Here is an 18057-nt window from a genome sequence, read left to right on the forward strand (position 1 = left end):
GGATTGATTTAAATCAGCGATTTAAATCAAAGTGGAAAGCCTCGATTTAAATAATTGATTTTAATCAACTTTTCCATTTGTACTTCAGTTACTTTCTAAAGACAGGTGTATTCTTATTGGTTAATATAAACATTGATTTACAGCTAATTAGAGCCTTTACACTAGATTTGGTACATCTTTGCTACCTAGGGTGGTACACTATAACTATTTACATTGATTTGAACAATGGTATAGCTTAATATTTTCAGATTCTTAGTAATTGTACATTTTTACTAGGTTGAATGGTGAATGATATTGCTTATTTATTAGATAATTAACTTTTTGTTCATGATTTGTGTCAACTGCAATAGGATGGTAACTGGAATTAAACTAAACACACAAAATAGCATATAACATTTATTTTTTATTAAGCAAAACAAGCCCTTAATGTAGTACATGATGTATTGTCATATTTATAAAGCTTGACCTCAGAAGTTAGATGTTTGCCCTCTATTCTCTCTGTATTTAGAAAAGCAGCCTTTAACTCAGTTTTTTATTAGAGGCTCATATATTCATCTCATTTATTTTTTATTTAAATGTTTCAAGAAATTATAATTTTTATTAACGTATTGTGTAGTAAATTCAAATTTCCTTTTAAACGGCTATTTTTTTAAAGAAAAAACTTATAATGTAAATAAAATCAAATTTAAATAAAAAAAATCTGATATTTTAGATTTAAAAAGAAAGTATTGATTTATATCCACCTGCTTTTGTTTGTTTTAAACCTGCTGCCTGTTAACTTCATAGGGTGACACTAGTTCTTGTGTTATGTGAAGGGGTAAATAACCATTCCCTATTCGCTTTCTCTATATCATTCATGATTTTATAGACTTCTAAGTCCCCTCCCTCCCCCCTTTGTTGTGTGTCATCTGAGCTGAAGAATCCTTATTTTTTAATCTCTTCTCATATGAAAGCTGTTCCATACCTTTAATCATTTTTGTTGCTCTTCTCTGCATCTTTTCCAATTCTAATATATATTTGAGATTGGGGTGACCAGAATTGCACATAGTATTCAAGGTGTGGGCATACCACAGATGTTTATGATATTTTCTGTTTTATCTCTTCCTTTCCTAATAGTTCCTAATGTTCTGTTAGCTTTGTTGACTGCTGCCACATATTGAGCAAATGGTTTCAAAGAACTTTCTGCAGTGTCTCCAAGATCTTTTCTTGAATGGTAACAGCTAATTCAGACACTATCATTTTGTGTGTAGAGCTGTGATTATTTTTTCCAATGTGCATTAATTTGCACTTATCAAAATTGAATTTCAACTGCCATTTTGTTGCCCTGTCACCCAGTTTAGTGAGATCCCTTTGTAACTCTTTGCTGTCTGCTTGGGACTTAACTGTCTTGAGTAACTTGGCATCCTCTGCAAAATTTTGTTACCTTGCTATTTTTGTCACCTTGAGGGACCCTGCTATTTACCTCTCTCTCCATTGTGAAAACTGATAATTTATTCCTATCCTTTGTTCCCGATCTTGTAACCAGTTACTGATCCATGAGAAGACCTTCCCTCTTATCCCATGACTCCTTACTTTGCTCAGGAGCCTTTGGTGAGGGACCTTGTCAAAGGCTTTCTGAAAGTCCAAGTACACTAGATCACCCTTGTTCACATGCTTCTTGACACCTTCAAAAAATTCTAGTAGATTGGCAAGGCATGATTTCCCATGTTGACTCTTCCCCAACATCTATCGTGTTTTTTGTCTGTTCTGTTAACTATAGTTTCAGACAATTTGCCTGGTACTGAAGTTAGGCTCGCTGTCCTGTAATCGCCAGGATTGCTTCTGCAGCCTTTTTTAAAAATTGGAATTACATCAGCTACCGTTCTCGTACAGAGGCTGATTTAAGCGATGGGTTACATACCACAGTTAGTTGTTCTGCAGTTTCATATTTGAGTTCCTTCAGAACTCTTAGGTGAACACCATCTGGTCCTGGTGACTTCATGCTGTTGAATCCATCAATTTGTTCCAAACCCTCCTCTACACCTCAGTCTGGGATGGTTCCTCAGATTTGTCACATAAAAAGAATAGCTTGCATGTGGGGATCTCCCCCACATCTGTTGTGCAGTGAAGACTGATGCAAATAATTCATTTAGTTTCTCTGCAACGGCCTTGTCTTCCATGAATGCTTTTTTAGTACCTTGATTGTTCAGTGGCTCCACTGTTTGGTAGACTTATTGCTTCAGATGTACTTAATTTTTTTTGCTGTTGTTTTTATCTTTAGTTGCTGTTCAGATGCTTTATTGGCCTACCATAAACATTTACAGTTGCCAGAGTTTATGCTCCTTTCTATTTTTCTTGCTAGGATTTGACTTCCAATTTTTAAAGAATGCCTTTTTGCTTCTAACTACCTCTTTTACTCTGCTGTTTAGCCATTATGGCATTTATTGCATTCTATTACTTTTTTTTCCCCTTAAATTTGAGGTATACATTTAGTTTGGGCCTCTCTAAACTAGACTATTTAAAATAGACTCTGCATTTTGCAGGCATTTCACCTTTGTGATTTTTCCTTTTAATTTCTGTTTAACTAGCTTCTTTTTTGTGCAGTTCCCCTTTTCAAAGTTAAATGCTAAGGCGGTAGGTTTCTTCAGTATTCCACCCTCCCCCACCCCAGCCCAAGGTGTTAAATTAAACTCTATTTTAGTTGCTGTTGCCAAGTAGTTCAGCTATATTCACCTCTTGGATCAGATCCTGTGCTCCACTTAGGACTAGATCAAGAATTGTCCTTCCCTTGTGGGTATCAGTACAAGCTGCTCCAAGAAGCAATCATTTATGGTGTCTATCTTTGCATCCCTTCCTGAGGTGATATGTATCCAGTCAATATGAGGATAGCTGAAGTCCCCATTATTGTGTTTTCTGCCTTTGTAGCCTCTCTAATCTCGCTGAGTATTTCACAATCACAGTAATCATCCTCGTCAGGGGGTTGATAATATATTTCCACTTCTGTGCTGCTATTGTGCAAGCATGGAATTTCTATCCATAGAGATTCTCTGGTACAATTTGATTCAGTTAAGATTTAAGATAAGGTAGAAGGTTCTTGTAAGCGTGGAAGAGCCTGAAACTAATGTTAACTGGTCCATTTTCTTAAAGTAAACTGAAGTGTGCAAAGGGACTTAACTTCAGGAGGGATCTGTTGCCTGGGAGTTTAACTTTTCTTTTTTCTTAAGTGCCTTGACATTCCTTCAGAGGCCCTGCTGCTAGAGCCAGGAGTCGGTTTCAAACATACTGAGTGGTATGTATGCTGTCTCTGCCCATGGAGGATGTGTGTGCTACAGCAGCAAATGGGCCACGACAGGACTTCGGAAGAATACATTTATCCCCAATTTAGTGTGTTCTCATGCTATTTATTTGGATGAAATCATTCAGTAACTGACAATGTTTAGCTAGCGGACAGACTCTGGCAGGAGTATATAAGGAAGGATTGACTTAATTTAATGAGCACAAAGGTCACTTGAGGTAATGTCTGTATTTAAGCTGCAGAGCATTGGCTCTCAAATATAAAGAGTATACAGTAGACCTATGCCTTTGGTTTTTTGTTTTCTGTACAGTAGAACCTCACTTAATTACACTGACCAGGAAGACTCACTGAGCATTAGTTGAATTTTGTGAATCATCAAGGAAGCTAGTTTTCCTTCTTCATTGCCAGGAGGAAGCACTGCAAAATGTACTTGGTTCATGTGATTTAACATAGTATGATCCTATATATTCTGCATTTTATATTTATAGCTTTTGTCAATAAGTGGAAATTCGGTCTAGTGGACTAGGCTGGTGGCTACGAAGACCTGAATTCTATTCTTGTCTCTGCCAGTTGTGTGCCCTTTGGCAAACCATTTCACTTCTGTGCTTCATTTTCCCCGTCTATAAAATAGGGGTTATTAGTCTACTTGAGAAGGGTATTCTTCTGAAGATTGTTTGTACAGCACAGGTTGTGTGTAACCTTACTGAAGTAAGGGACAAGTCAAGGCCTAATAGCTTGTTGCTTTCAAATATTTGTTGGGAAGTGTAGTGCACAAATTAGCAGTGTGAATGGTGATGCTATACCATATAGAGAAGGAGGTCACTGGCTATAGGTTCAGATCTCTGTGTTTATTTTGCAGAACCAAATAGGCAATGTATACACGTTTATGGTATCTTGTCAACAAATCTTTCTGTGCTTTTGAGAATGGCTTTAAAATTAAATGCTCCTGCCTTGTCTAGGATATACTGCATCCTTGTATCTCTCCTAGTAATGCCTGAGCTATAGGTATTTACACCTGTTAACAGTTTACCAAATAACTGTAGGAATACAGTTTTATAGAATAACCTATGCATCATTGTGGGCTGCTCAGAACCTGCTTAAGCTGCATTGTTTATCTTGTCAAACCTTGTTAATAGAAAAAAATCTGGGAGTTTAATTTCCTGCTGTTCCCTACTATATTTTCTTGCCTTTTTGTTTTATGACTATAATTTTCTTTCTCTCTTGTATATGTTTGATTTATATCGATATACGTGCCCATATGCAATACATCTGCAGGATTAAGGGCTTCCATAAATTGCTTGATTTATCAGTGAGGATAGTATTCTGAAATTCTGGTGGGTGGTATTTATGACAGATGTTGTTGTCCTGTCTTTGAGAAAATGGTCATACAAGGGGTGAAGCAGCCGGACTATTAGAGTCATAGACTAGAAATAGCCATTCTGCTTTATGGAACAAAGCATATAAGTAAGTTTATTTTAATAGGGACTACTCCCTTAATGAGCAAGTGTCAGGATGACTAATCTCTGTATATGGGCTTGTATTGGGGGAAAGTTTAGCAGAAGGTGTTGCTGAAAATATCCTAAACAGGAGCATCAAGTAAAATCTCACTGGCTCTAATCTGTGCAGTTAATACTGTTTTGGTGCTTTCTTGGCACGAGGGGCTGGGAAAATTTGTCGAAGGAATAACATGACTCAATTGTATTGGTGCCTTCCTTTATTTATTCGAAGACACAATAAGTGTGAAGTAAATAAAAACTTTTAAGAATGTATAGTTATCAGTAAAGTAAGCACTAGGGAATTGAGTTTAGACTAAATTTAGAAGAAACCCTAGCACTTGTGATTAAGTTCGCAGTTCGAGCACCCAGATAAGTTTGCCTTTGCAATGATAGTCTCAGGGGAAAAACCAAACCAAGACAACTTTACCCTTCCATAATCTTCATTCCATCAGAGATATTAAATATTTAATTCTTCATTGTACAGTGGTTGAATAACTCCAGCTGTTGTACAATCAAACACAGTCCATAGGCAGACATACTTTACAGAATCCTGACTAAACAAACAGCATACTGAATGCCATCAGAAGAGTAGCAGAATAGGAAGCGGCCAATTAGCTCCATTAGGAGCTCTCTAATGACCTGCAAATCAAAAAGCAATCCTACAAACAGTGGAAACATGGATAAATTGCCAAGGAGGAGTACAAAAGAATAGCACAAGCCTGTGGGGACAAATCAGAACGGCTGAGGCACAAAATGAGCTACAGCTAGCAAGGCAAATAAAAGGCAATAAGAAAAGAGGTTCTATAAATAGATTAGGAATGAGAAGATGAAGGAAAGCGTTAGGTCCCCTACTTAACAAGGAAGGAGAGCAAATAATTGGCATTGAGACAGCTGAGGTGTTTCATGCCTATTTTACTTCAGACTTCACTGAAAAGGTTAAAGGTGATAAATTAATATTAACAACAAGGGGGAAGGAGGGAAATAGGGGAAGAGCCGGTTAATTCATATTTAGATAAATTCAATGTATAAGTTGGCATGGCCTGATGAAATTCATCATAGGGTGCTTAAGGAATTAGCTGAAGCTAAGGTGCCACAAGTACTCCTTTTCTTTTTGCAATTATCTTCGATAATTCATGGAGGATGGGTGAGGTTCCAGAGGACTGGAGAAGAGCAAATATTTAAAAAGAGGAATGAAGACCCAGGGTATTATAGACCAGTCACTCGAACTTGGGAAAGATACTGGGATAAAATATTAGACAATCAGTTTATGAGCACCTAGGAGTAGCCAGCATGAATTGTCAAGAAAAAATCAGGCCAAGCCACCCTAATTTCCTTCTTTGACAGGATTACTGGCCTCCTGGATAGGGTGGAAGCTGTAGATATCTTAGATTATATCTTAATTTTAGTAAGGCATTTGACAATCCAACCTTTGATTCTCATAAGCATACTAGGGAAATGTGGTCTAGATGAAATTACTATAAGGTGGTGCAAAATTGGTTGAAAGACAGCATTCAAAGAGTAGTTATCAATGGTTTGCTATCAAACTGTGTAGGTGTATCTAGTGGGGCCCAGCAGGGGTCTGTCCTGGTGCTGATGCTAGTCAATATTTTAATTAAGGACTTGGATAATGGAGTGGAGAGTCGGCTTTGCGGAAGACACCAAACTGGGAGGGGTTGGAAGCACTTTGCATGGCAGAATTAGACCTCAAAATGACCTTGACAAATTGGAAAACTGGTCTGAATTCAACAAGATGAAATTCAGTAAAAACAAGTGCAAAGTACTTCACTTAGGAATGAAAAATCAAATGTACAACTACAAATGAGAACTAACTGGCTAGGTGGTAGTACTGCTGAGAAGGACCTGGGAGTTAGAAGGGATCACTAATTGAACAGGAGTTAGCAATGTGGTGATGCTGTGAAAAAGGCTAATATTTTTAGGTGCATTAAGAGGAGTACCATAAGTAAGACATGGTAGGTGATTGTCCCATTCTACTTGGCACTGTTGAGGCCCGAGTTGGAGTTTTGTGTGCCACCCTCTGGAAAAGCTGTGGGAGAGACCAGGGGAGAATAACAAAACTGAGAAAAGGTTTAGAAAACCTGACTTATGAGGAAAGGTTAAAAACCTGGGCATATTTAAACTTGAGAAAAGAAGATGGGGGGTGGGGATAACTAATGGAAAAGGTATGGCGGTCAGTTGAAGATAGGACAAGAAGTAATTGCTTTAATCTGCAACATAGGGGATTTAGTTTAGATATTAGGAAAAACTTTCTAACTATAAGGATAGTTAAATTCTGGAATAGGCTTCCAAGGGATGTTGTATAATCCCTGTTATTGGTGGTGGTTAAGAAAATATTGGACAAACATGTCATGGATGGTTCTGCCTCTGCACAAGGGGTGATACTTGATGACTTCTCGAGGTCCTTCTAGCCCTACAGTTCTATGATTTCCTATTCCTCATTAAGGCGACACATGCTGCCAGTTATCCAAGTATCTGTAAATACCGATATACATGAAAAGGGCAAAGGTTAGTGTAGTGACAAAATATATTTGGGTGGCGACACATGTACAAGTGTATCCCAGCTTAGTGTTTTCTCCAAATTTCAGACTACTACTTCTACAGAGTGCAGATGTCTTAAAGTCCTACAGGGAAAGGTGATCAATGGAACATGGTGGGGATGGCAGATAGGTGATCGATTGTACAGTGGGTTTTCCAAGCTTAAAATGTCCACAGCTGACATGGGAATTTCTTAAAACCCTTAAGGAGAAAGTCCTTTCAACTTAACAATATGTTGGAACTTCCTTTTTTTTTTAAAGTTAGAAATAATTATGCGCTCCCTAGATCCCATGGAGAGAGGAGACCCTTGAGACTCTCTGTACAAATGTCATGGAGTAGGAGGAATGGGGAAAGGTTTCCCTCTTCAGTCCCCACCTTCTACCCAAGCCTTTTCTTGCTGTTAGACATGCTGTTTTAGGGGCAGGCCCTGACTGGTCATTAGAGATCTCTAGGCCACTTCTAGGCATGTTAACCATGATATCCTTGCATTTGGGTAATAATTCTCCTTTCAGTTTCTGTAGTGTTGTATGTTTCAGCTGGATACAGTATTCATTTCCTGTCCCAAATTGTGTATTCTTGCCATGCACTGTGAATCAGCTGGCATCTCAGAAGGGTCTGTACATCAGTGGTGGGGAAAGTGATTCTATATTTCTCATCTACCCTCTGAGGTGCTGAGACCTAATTAGTTTATATCTGACTTGTTTAAAATTTAGTGCAAACTCTTTCACTATGCTTTATATTTTTACTATACAAGTAATAAAGGCTTTACATGCTGATACATCAGTGGATGGTTTAGTGAATCAGTATTGTCATCTGCTTTAAAGTTTGTGGTTTTAGTTGAATTCTCCTGGAAACTGCAGCAGTCAAGGGTTTTGACCCACCTCATTTAAATTCCAAAGTCAGTAGTGCAATGGATAAAATTTGTTGTTTTTGTGTAGCCCTCCGCCTCAAAACCTTTGCAGTGCGGCAGTAGTGGTTTGAGTGAAGCAGCCATTTGGGAGACCAACCTTCTGATGTAGCAGGGAGTACTGTGGTGGTCTGAGTGATGTGTGGAAAACATAAACCTGCTCGTATGACAGAACTCAAGTTACAGTCCTTTAACTCTAATTTTGATATCTTGTGATGTGCACTGAGCATCTGTGTCCACCCGTGAATCACAGTAACACTAAGATTTTTTTCCCTTCCTTTCAGGGTATGGCCTGCCAGATGATGTTGTGATAGAAAAGAGGGGCAAAGGAGACCACTTTTTTGACTGTACAGGGGCGAATATAAGAATCTCCAGTTTGAAGCTGGTTCAGCATGATGCAGTAGAGGGGATCTTAAGTAAGAAAGCGTTTGTCCATTTTTATGCTTTCGTAATTATTGGTAGAATTAAAGCTTTGCTAATCTGTAAATTTGCATTCAATATTACACTCTTACCAACCGGCAAAAGTACACAGAAAAGGGGTCCTATTGGTATAAACATCAGACCTTCAAGATTTCTTTACCTAGATTATTAAGAACTTGGAATTTAATAACTCCCAGTCTTTGAACTATCTGACTGCCATCTTAAATTGTCAAGCTTTATTCTCATTCTTAAAAAACAGTAATCTAGTCAAACTGTCCTTCCCCAGCCCTGAGCAAACACTGCCGAGCAGAAAGAAGGTTACAGTGCAGGAGGTGTGGGCTCTGGGGTGGGGCCGGGGATGATAGGTTTAGGGTGCAGGCTGCCCTGGGGCTGTGGTGGGGAGAGAGGACCCCCCTCAGCCCTCTCTCACCTCAGGAGCTCGGGGCCAGAGGAGAGGCGCTTCTCGCTGGAAGCTCCGGCAGGCCTGGGCCTGGGCTGGGCCAAGGGCGGGGCTCCTCTGCCCAGCATCACCAGTGGGGCGGGGCCGTGGGAGGGGCTCCTCTCCCCTGGCTGTGTGCTGCAAGTCCAGGGCAGGTCTGGCGGGGAGGGGTGCGGCCTAGCAGTTTAAAGGAAATTTAGTTGCAAAGTCTACCTGCCTCTAAAAATTGCTACATAGCCTACTCCAGTTTGGCTGGTGAATGAAACCTGCTCACCTTACTGGCAGAGAGAACTGCCTTGGAAATACCTGACTATTGCTGAACCAACCTTTCCTCTCCTTAGTCACCACCAACCCCTCCGCTTGCTGACAGCACATTCGAACTGAGGCTCAGCCATAAGCCTGCTCAGCAGGATACTTCTTTTGTCCCTTTCCTCAAACAATATTTATGTAGCTATCCAGTAGGCCCATTCCCCACTCTTCGTGCTGGCAGCTCAGTTCTGTAGCTCTAAGCAGCCTCTTTCCCTTTTGTTCCCTACCTCTGACTGGCAGCTTTGTGCTATTGTGCCTCATGTCACTTGACCTCTCCTGTTGTCCTTGTCCAGCAATCGAGAACCTGATCCCGTTGCTTCCCCAGAAAGCACTGCTGCCTGCCCTGGTCTCAGGTTAATAAGATTTTTCTCATGCTGTAAACCCTTCAGTTGAGAATCTGCATTTTGTAAGCAAAACCATGCTACTTTACAGGCTGTTATTTTCATCGTTTCTTGGAATAGAGTATCACTCAGACTATTCTTTTGATCATCTAAGGAAAAATTAGTTCCATCTGAAGATAAACTTATTGGGTCCTGCCCATCTGCCTTTGGAGAAGATGCTAATTAACACTTCACTAAATACACGTGGATTGAAATAAATATCACTTTAAAGTGCTTAGCACCTTCATGTAGGTATTTCATATTTTATCAACTTAGGAAAAACATCTTCACAAAGAAAGGGACTCAAGGTTGATATGGAGAGGTTACTGCTGTCATTTTAAAAAAAAAACCCACAAAAAAACCCAAAACTCTAATGTTCCTTTGCAACAAAGGGCCTGGATTATATTAGAAAACTTGCACTGGTGTAACTATTTGTTTTTAGTTATACCTATGCAAACCACTATTGTAGGCAAATTTAAATTGATTTTAGCTTAATTCAGAAATTTATGAAATTAAGAAACTGGTATAAGCACAATTTGGATTAGTTCAAGTGAATCTACATTAGGTTTTTGCATCAGTGTTACTGAACTGATTTAGTTATAAAAATAAGTATAATCCAGATAACATCCACCGGGTTACATGTACACTGGCATGTGAGAACATCCGTGTGTGTAATTGCTTTGGTCTCAGATATATGATGATGATTATTTGTATTGCAAAAGATCTTCTAGTTATCCTGTTTTGCTGTGTTACATGCATCCCTGATTTTCTTTGTGGGATTAAGCCAAATCAATGCATTACTCTGAATTATTTTCTCTTGTAAAAACCATGCAATTAATGAGAGAGAGTCAGCAAAGCTAGACAGTTGTCCTCTTTTCTAAGTTAGCATTGAACAAAATCAGTTTAGGGTATGGCACAGTTCTCCGCAGGCCCATGCTGCAAATGTATGAAAGTGTTTGTTGACTAAACTCTGCTTGGGTGGCAGCAGGTGAACACTTTAAGAGGTGGTAACACATGAAGAAATAAGAGAGGGGCCAGTCCTCCTTTGTTGCAGAGCTGGATATTAAAGCCGCCACAGGATGGGAAGAAATAACTTTCTGTATTTTCATCACAATTTTTCCAACAGGTGTCTAGTTCCGTCAGCTGTGGGCAGTAATATTGGGAGCTCCTCCTTTGGACTGAGAATGTGCCCAAGCCAAATTTATAAATCACTATCAGATACCTGTTGCCAAGTATTGGCCCATTTATAAATATTCACAGTGACCATCCCATTATCATTATCACACATACTTGGAGTTATCTGGCAACAGTTATGCAGACAGTGAACTCTTTGGCTCTAAGCCCCCTGTAGACCAAAACACTTATGACTTTATTGCATTGTTACCTTTAAATTTAGGTTGGTTAGGTCTAATTCTATTTAAATTTGCTTTAATCTTCTGAAAGTCGAAACCTGAAAATTATCCACTAAGGTGTAAAGGCAGAACTTTACCATATTTTTGCTTGTTTGATCATTTGGGTCATGTAGCAGGTCTAGGGCTATGTTTGCGCATGTACCAGGGTGGCCAAACTTACTGACCCTCTGAGCCACATACGACAATCTTCAGAAGTTCAAGAGCCAGGGCACACCTGCCAGGGCTTGGGGCTTCAGTTCCGCTCCTGTTGAAGCCCCGAGACCCCTCTCCCCCGCCCCCACTGAGCAGAACCCCCTACCCCATCACTCTGCTGCAAGGCAGAAGTCCTGAGCTCTCTCCCCCACCCCCCAGTCTGGTAGGTGGAGAATGGGGGGAGGGGGGCTCCGCGAGCCACACTTTAACAATAAGAGAGTCACACGTGGCTCACGAGCCACGGTTTGGCCATCGCCAGCATATACTTGGCCACTTTCTTATTTCAGACTTTCTGAAGTATGTCAGGAGGACAGTTGATCTTGCAGGCTAGGTATACATCAAACATGCTTGTGGTCCCAATCACAGTACTATGTGTGCCAGACAGACTGTTATTATCCAGTGTCAGACTCAAGAGTGTTAACTTTAAAGGTAATTTGCACATTTCTGATCCTGCTGCACACATTTCTGATCCTGCTGCAGCTCTGTGTGGGGTTGGTCCTGGTCCTCATGTCCCCTGACTGAGCAGCCTGATAACTACTCAGACTTAGTTGGGCTGCATTGGCCGTGGGGCAAGGGCTGAAAACACAACTGAGAATCTGCATTGTCCTAGCTGTGCCCCATTTGCTTTGGCTGTACGCCTTTCCACAGTGGAAACAAGCAGCAGGGGCTGTGGGTGTGTGTATATATATGTGTGTGTGTATATATATGTGTGTGTGTGTGTATATATATATATATATAGCAAAAGAGCCTTTTCATTGAATACAGTATCTGCCACTGGAGGATCATTAATACATTGCCTTTATCCTCCCTGGTTTTGGACTCAGATTATGCTGCTGATGTGCTGGAAAGTAGCTGCACCGCAACAGTGTGTCTTTGAATGTGTATGGAAATCGTTTCCACTTAACTTTCATTGGTTTGTTACCCAGAAAATAAATACTTTTGAGAGCATACTCATTAAAAAGCCTGAATGGTAGTGTCCAGCTTGGGCTCCACTGAAATCAGACTGAAAAAATGTTTCCTTAACAGATATTATTCTAATATGTTCTCATTACAGTATCTGTCTGGCCTGATGAACAGAAAATTCCTCTTGTTATAGATCATCCATTATACTGTCTCTTTTAGAATGATCTCTAATGTCGACACTGGATGTCTTTGATTGCAGGTGTTCACCATGGGAAAACCACACTGGAGAACTGTGTGCTACAGTGTGAAACTACAGGGGTTACTGTGCGGACATCAGCAGAGCTATTAATGAAGAACTCTGATCTGTATGGTGCCAAGGTGTGAACTAACTTTTAAATATTTTTTTGAAACAAAAATCCATCTTGAATAAAATGAAGCTCCCTGCGGGCAAATAGGGAATCATAATCAGGAAAATGGATGAGTTCCTTGATCCTTTAAAAAACCACCGGTATTTTCCATTAGATGGCTAAATATAATTGGTGTTTAAGAAATCAGTCAGAAAATTCTCTTAACCTCTTATGTAGTATGTTTCTACGAGGGGAGACTCATATTGACTTGCATGTGAGACTGAAAATCAAACCATAACCAAGAGTCAGTTATGAAATAACCCCAGGTGCATTCTTGGAGCTGATTCATGGGATAAGGCTGTTCTTAAAATGAGCCTGTTTTGTGCACCTTAAATGGTCTTGTCTCTCATTAAACTGATATTCTTTCTCCAGCTGAACTGCCTGTTTTTGAACATGTTACCTATTGATTCTTACAAGGAGATGATCAAAATCTAACACTTCATTACATCACAAAAAAATCACTGGATTTCCTAGGACTGGTGTGGTGTATTCAAGAGAAAATACATCTCTGTGCATGTGTCATGCAATCTCATCCCAACAGAACTGTTGTGGTGTGGTAGCAGCATTGCCAGTGGGGATTGAACCATGAGCATCTCCTACCTGACTTAGTTTACTAAGCCAAGAACAGGAAGAAATAGAAGACTCTTATCATGTAGCCACTGGGTAGAGACAAAGATCCATTTTGGGGTAATGGGTTACACTGGGAACTTGCTGACTCATTTGTGATATGTCTCTTTAATTTACAGGGTGCTGGTGTGGAAATATACCCAGGTAGCACATGTACCCTGCTGGGCAATGGCGTACACCACTGCAAGGAGGGAATCCTCATAAAAGTGAGTTCCAGATGGAACGTGCTCTGATCAGTTATCAAGATCATACCTATTCAGATTGGTACCTACCAGTAACTATTCTAGTTAGTTATCTCATGATGTCACTACTTTTTTTATTTTAACTTATTTGAAAGACAAGGTATGATAACATTGAAAGCAGTGGATTTAAATTTTTGTCTATTATAGCAAAATAGTCCTACTTCATGGCTGCAACAAGGAAAATGGTGACTATATTTATGTCCCTTAAATATACAAATAGATGAAGTTATTTTGTATTATCTTCATTTTTAGAGAAGACATTCTAGCTAGGTTGAAATTCCCTTTCTGAGAATTGGTTATGTAAATCTTTTTTTCCATTTGTCTTCCGCTATAGGATTTCTTAGATGAGCATTATGACATTCCCAAGATCACCATGGTGAACAATGTGATCCATAATAATGACGGGTATGGAGTCGTCCTGGTTAAATCTACCGTTTCCTCTGATGTAAAAGACATTGCTATCAAAAATTCAGAAGGTATTTTTTTAACTCTAGTGACTTAATAGGAGTCTAAATGTAGTGGTGAATCTATGGTTTCTGTAAAATATTTAGAAAATGCACATCATATAACTTGGCAGAAAGAAAGTCTTAAACTTTCTAATAAGGAGAAAAAAATATAAATCTAGGTCTGACTTCCCTATAATTATCAGAGGACTGAGATTTCCCAGATCACAGCTGCTGCGAAGGAATGTTTAGGAGTAGCTGCAGGTTGCATGTGTGTAATTACTTGTACTTCAATTTCACTTTTTTATCCAATAATATCAAAGCATTTGTAAAAACTTATTCTGCGCACTGGAAGCCAGTATCGGGCAGCTGGCATGATGGTCTTTCAGAACATCCTGACTACTTAGCCATTTAAAATATGACACTTTCTGCAATAAAAGGAGTTTTAATCTCTGTTCCATGCTAGTTGTCCTTGAGGCTTTCCATTTGTCTCCCCTCTGACCCAGCCACTCGTTTAGTGTGTCTGAGTCCATCTTAAATGGAGTGTAGCTATTCAGTGAGGAAAAGGAGCTTTCCAGTTGATTCTTGCCTACTGGACCTGTCTGCTCCACTATGCAGATCCTACAGGACTGGAACTAATTACTTGGTCACACACACAAAATGGCATGTTGTCAGGGAGAAAGTGGGCATATTCCTCCCACGACCCTTTGCTACCCATATTAATTTTCTGCTCTCCTGTTCCACCATGCAGCAGAAATGAGACTTGTTGGATCTAGCTTATTCCTCCCAGTGTAGTTGTTCCCCACCATAAATATCACTTGACAACTGTACTTTCCATGTCTTATTTCCAAAAAAGATACTAAGCTCTCAGTTGCAATATCTTATCCCCACTCAGCTGTCTCTCTCTCAAATACTTGACTGTCTCTGAGTAATTTATTTAAGTCTCCAGATTCTTTCTTAAGCATCACACTCGTATACTTGGAATATATGGGGCTATCATTAAAATTGCATCCCAAAGGGGTGGTAGGAGGAAACTGATGAATTTTTTCTCTGAACTTTTCATAAAATATTCATTGCCACTTTGCTGTTTCCAGTGGCAATCACCTTGAAAACTTCTTCTTGCATTTTAACTCTTCATGCTGGATTGTCATTGGATATCTCAGTTGCCACCTGACTTTGTTCTTTGTGCTATATGTACTGTACCTTTGTGTTTGCATTGGAAGAATTAGCTCCTATTGACAAGAGCTGATGTAGCTGAACTATGTAATACTTGAAAGTTATTGCAATATGGGGAATATTTTCATTGTTTAATAAGACTTAAAGAAAACCCCTAAATTTCAAAGTATTCCGAATCTGACACTTTAATTAGTTCAGCTCCTCCAGGCATCTGCACAGTCTGTAATAACCTCATCACTGTTTTCGGATTTAGGAAATATACAGACTATCCAGTCAAACGGTGGGACAGACAATGTAGAAGATTTGGGACATGAAGAGCTACATGAATGTGCAACAGGTGAATTGGAGCTTCATGAGAGAGCTGAGATTTCTGAACAAACTGCAGGCAATTATGAAATTGCAAATGAACTTGTTGCTACCTCTGTAAAGAAGAGCCAGATGCACAAGAAAAGGCTGAGTGAACTGGGAATCACAGAGGCTGATGACAACTTAATGTCTCAGGAAATGTTTGTTTCTATCGTGGGCAATCAGTTCAAACGAAATGGGAAAGGAAGTTTTGGCACGTTCCTCTTTTGACTGTCCTGACTTGAAATGCCATTAGGGTAGGCGATTTGCACAAGTTGTTATGTTCACTGCTACTTTCAGAGAAGTTTATCTGACTCATCTGCCTTCCATTATGTTGCTAGAATGTGATGAAATTCAAGAATATTTATTCTTTTTAACAGTGTGCATGTTGCACATGTGAGGTTGCTTCCTTGCAGCAAATGTAGAAAACAGAACTCCAACGTGGAAACCTTTATGGACAGTGCTGATCCACAAGCTTTTCCTTTACCAGCCATGTACTTCACTTTTATTATAGTATTTATTTAGCTACTAAATATAAAACACTTTTTAAAAAGACCTAGGCACCAGAGGGGAGGGTGGACAACAGCTGCAACCATATAGCTCCCTCCATGCTATTTCTTAACTGTGCCTGAAGTGGTTCTGACTTCCATGTAATACTGGCATAGTACTTCATTTGTATGTTAATAAAGGCTTTTTTATAATTAGGGTATTACTCAATCACTTATTTATTGTTAAGAAATTGGGGGTTACCAGTATTATAGTTGCCGGATTTATTAGGAAATCTATTGAACATCTGAAAAGATGGTATTGCTCAAAGCAATGTGTGTGTGCACGTAACTTGTACTGCCTAGTGCTAAAAATATCAGTGTACCCTTTTCTTTAGCCATAGTAGTGTTTTGAATTGCAACAATTTCCAAATGAAAAGGAATTAAAGTAACATGTTCGTATTTGTCATATTTTTAGATGTTAACACAATGCTTTTTAAGTAATAAAACATGTTACTTGTGACATCAGACCATACTCTTAGAAGGAATGGAATATTATCAGAAATGTAGTTCTCAACTGGAATTTTTTTCTCCAGCCCATGGGAATTTTTATCAATAAAACAAAGGCAAAGCGTATCAGATCTAATCCCACCAGGCATTCACCTCTGTGCTCCACAAGGTGAATGGAAGACAAAGGGTCAGCTCCCAAGTTCTTACTTGGTCCTAACTTGAAGAAAAACTTGCACTGACTGCGTGAGTGAGACTTTAGTCCCATAACTGCTAGAGCATCTTTCTGGTGTAATAGCTTATTAACTTTCTTCATCCTGTTGTCCTTTAAGATCTACAGATTTGCTTTTTTTGTAATTTAGAATGTGTGTAAGGGAATACTAGCAGGGAGAGTGAGGACCTGAAAGTCCTGTAAGGTGTAAAATAACACAGCTTGCTGATAAAGGGATGATAAAGTATTTTCAATGTTACGCTGCAGAAAACTTCAGAAGATAGCTTAACACAATGTAAAACAATAAATGAAATGCATAGCTTGTTGAAAAATTGATGTGGGTTTGACTATTTAACACTCTTCACTCCAACCTCAGTCAAGTGGTGATTAAATATCTTAATTCTGCTTAATGCTTACTGCTTATTGCTGTTCCCTGCTTTCCTATCCCACCTTTTGCATGCTTTTCCACTTAAGACACACAAATGAATATTTAATTTCCATTGATTGTTAGAGAATTAAATGCCACACAGATCCCAATTTCACTCCAGTTATCTTAATTCATTAAGCACAGAACCTTGCATTTCTGCTAGTCAACAAATATATGGAAATTTTGTCATGGCCTAAGATTATATATCTGGTTTGATTATATATAGGGTACATATATCTGGTATATTTTAACTCTGGGACTCAGTAGTCTATCTCTAAATAATGCATGTCACACAGACCATTTTACTCTTCATGGAGGTTTATGCACATATCAGGTTCTATGTCTAATTTCTAATCTGTATTCCTAATTAAAAATTGGCACAAAAAGGCTGTAGATCTGTGGTTTTTTCCCCCCCTCATCTGTCTTCAAATTTGCTGGTTTAGAGGTGGTATTTCTCTCCTACGGTTCACTTTAAAGCTATTTAATGTCTGACATCTTGCCTCTTTTTTTTTTACTTTTTTAAATGGGTATGGAGGTAAACTACTAAAACCATATTCTCTTAACATGCTTGCTTTACTACTCAGTTGCTTTTTGGATGCCAGAGACCAGAGTTGATCCAATGGAGGTCCATATGTGTAGTGAGAGAAAATGGGAAAGCGTAGTATTGCCATTTGAGTCAGAAGACTTTTGTCCTTTTTGCCTGTTACAGAAACTAAAGTGTAAAATGGTGGGTTGCTATTTAGCATCTGTGTAGCTCAAAGCACTAAATAGTCCATGGATACAGACTGTCTGACCTATAGAACCTGGTTTGCTCATCAGAGTTCAGTCGTCTCTATCAGTCCATACATGTGTCTGCCCAAGAAACATGAAAGCCTCTTCATTTTACCTTTGGTAGCCCTCCA

The 18057-nt window shown here is 39.2% G+C and overlaps 1 protein-coding gene across 1 annotated transcript in view; it reads left to right on the forward strand.

Annotated features, from left to right (window-relative positions):
- The window catches only part of SHCBP1 (SHC binding and spindle associated 1), a 33530-nt gene extending 16021 nt beyond the window's left edge, over positions 1–17509 (forward strand). The window contains exons 9-13 of the mRNA XM_073307761.2: positions 8515–8646; positions 12545–12663; positions 13439–13525; positions 13896–14037; positions 15434–17509. Of these exons, the coding sequence (XP_073163862.1) occupies positions 8515–8646; positions 12545–12663; positions 13439–13525; positions 13896–14037; positions 15434–15756 (803 nt within the window). The 3' untranslated portion in view covers positions 15757–17509. The remainder of the gene's footprint in view (positions 1–8514; positions 8647–12544; positions 12664–13438; positions 13526–13895; positions 14038–15433) is intronic.
- Positions 17510–18057: the final 548 nt, after the last annotated feature.

The sequence above is a fragment of the Lepidochelys kempii genome, chromosome 12, assembly GCF_965140285.1.
Source record: "Lepidochelys kempii isolate rLepKem1 chromosome 12, rLepKem1.hap1, whole genome shotgun sequence".
In the NCBI taxonomy this organism is placed as follows: Eukaryota; Metazoa; Chordata; order Testudines; family Cheloniidae; genus Lepidochelys; species Lepidochelys kempii.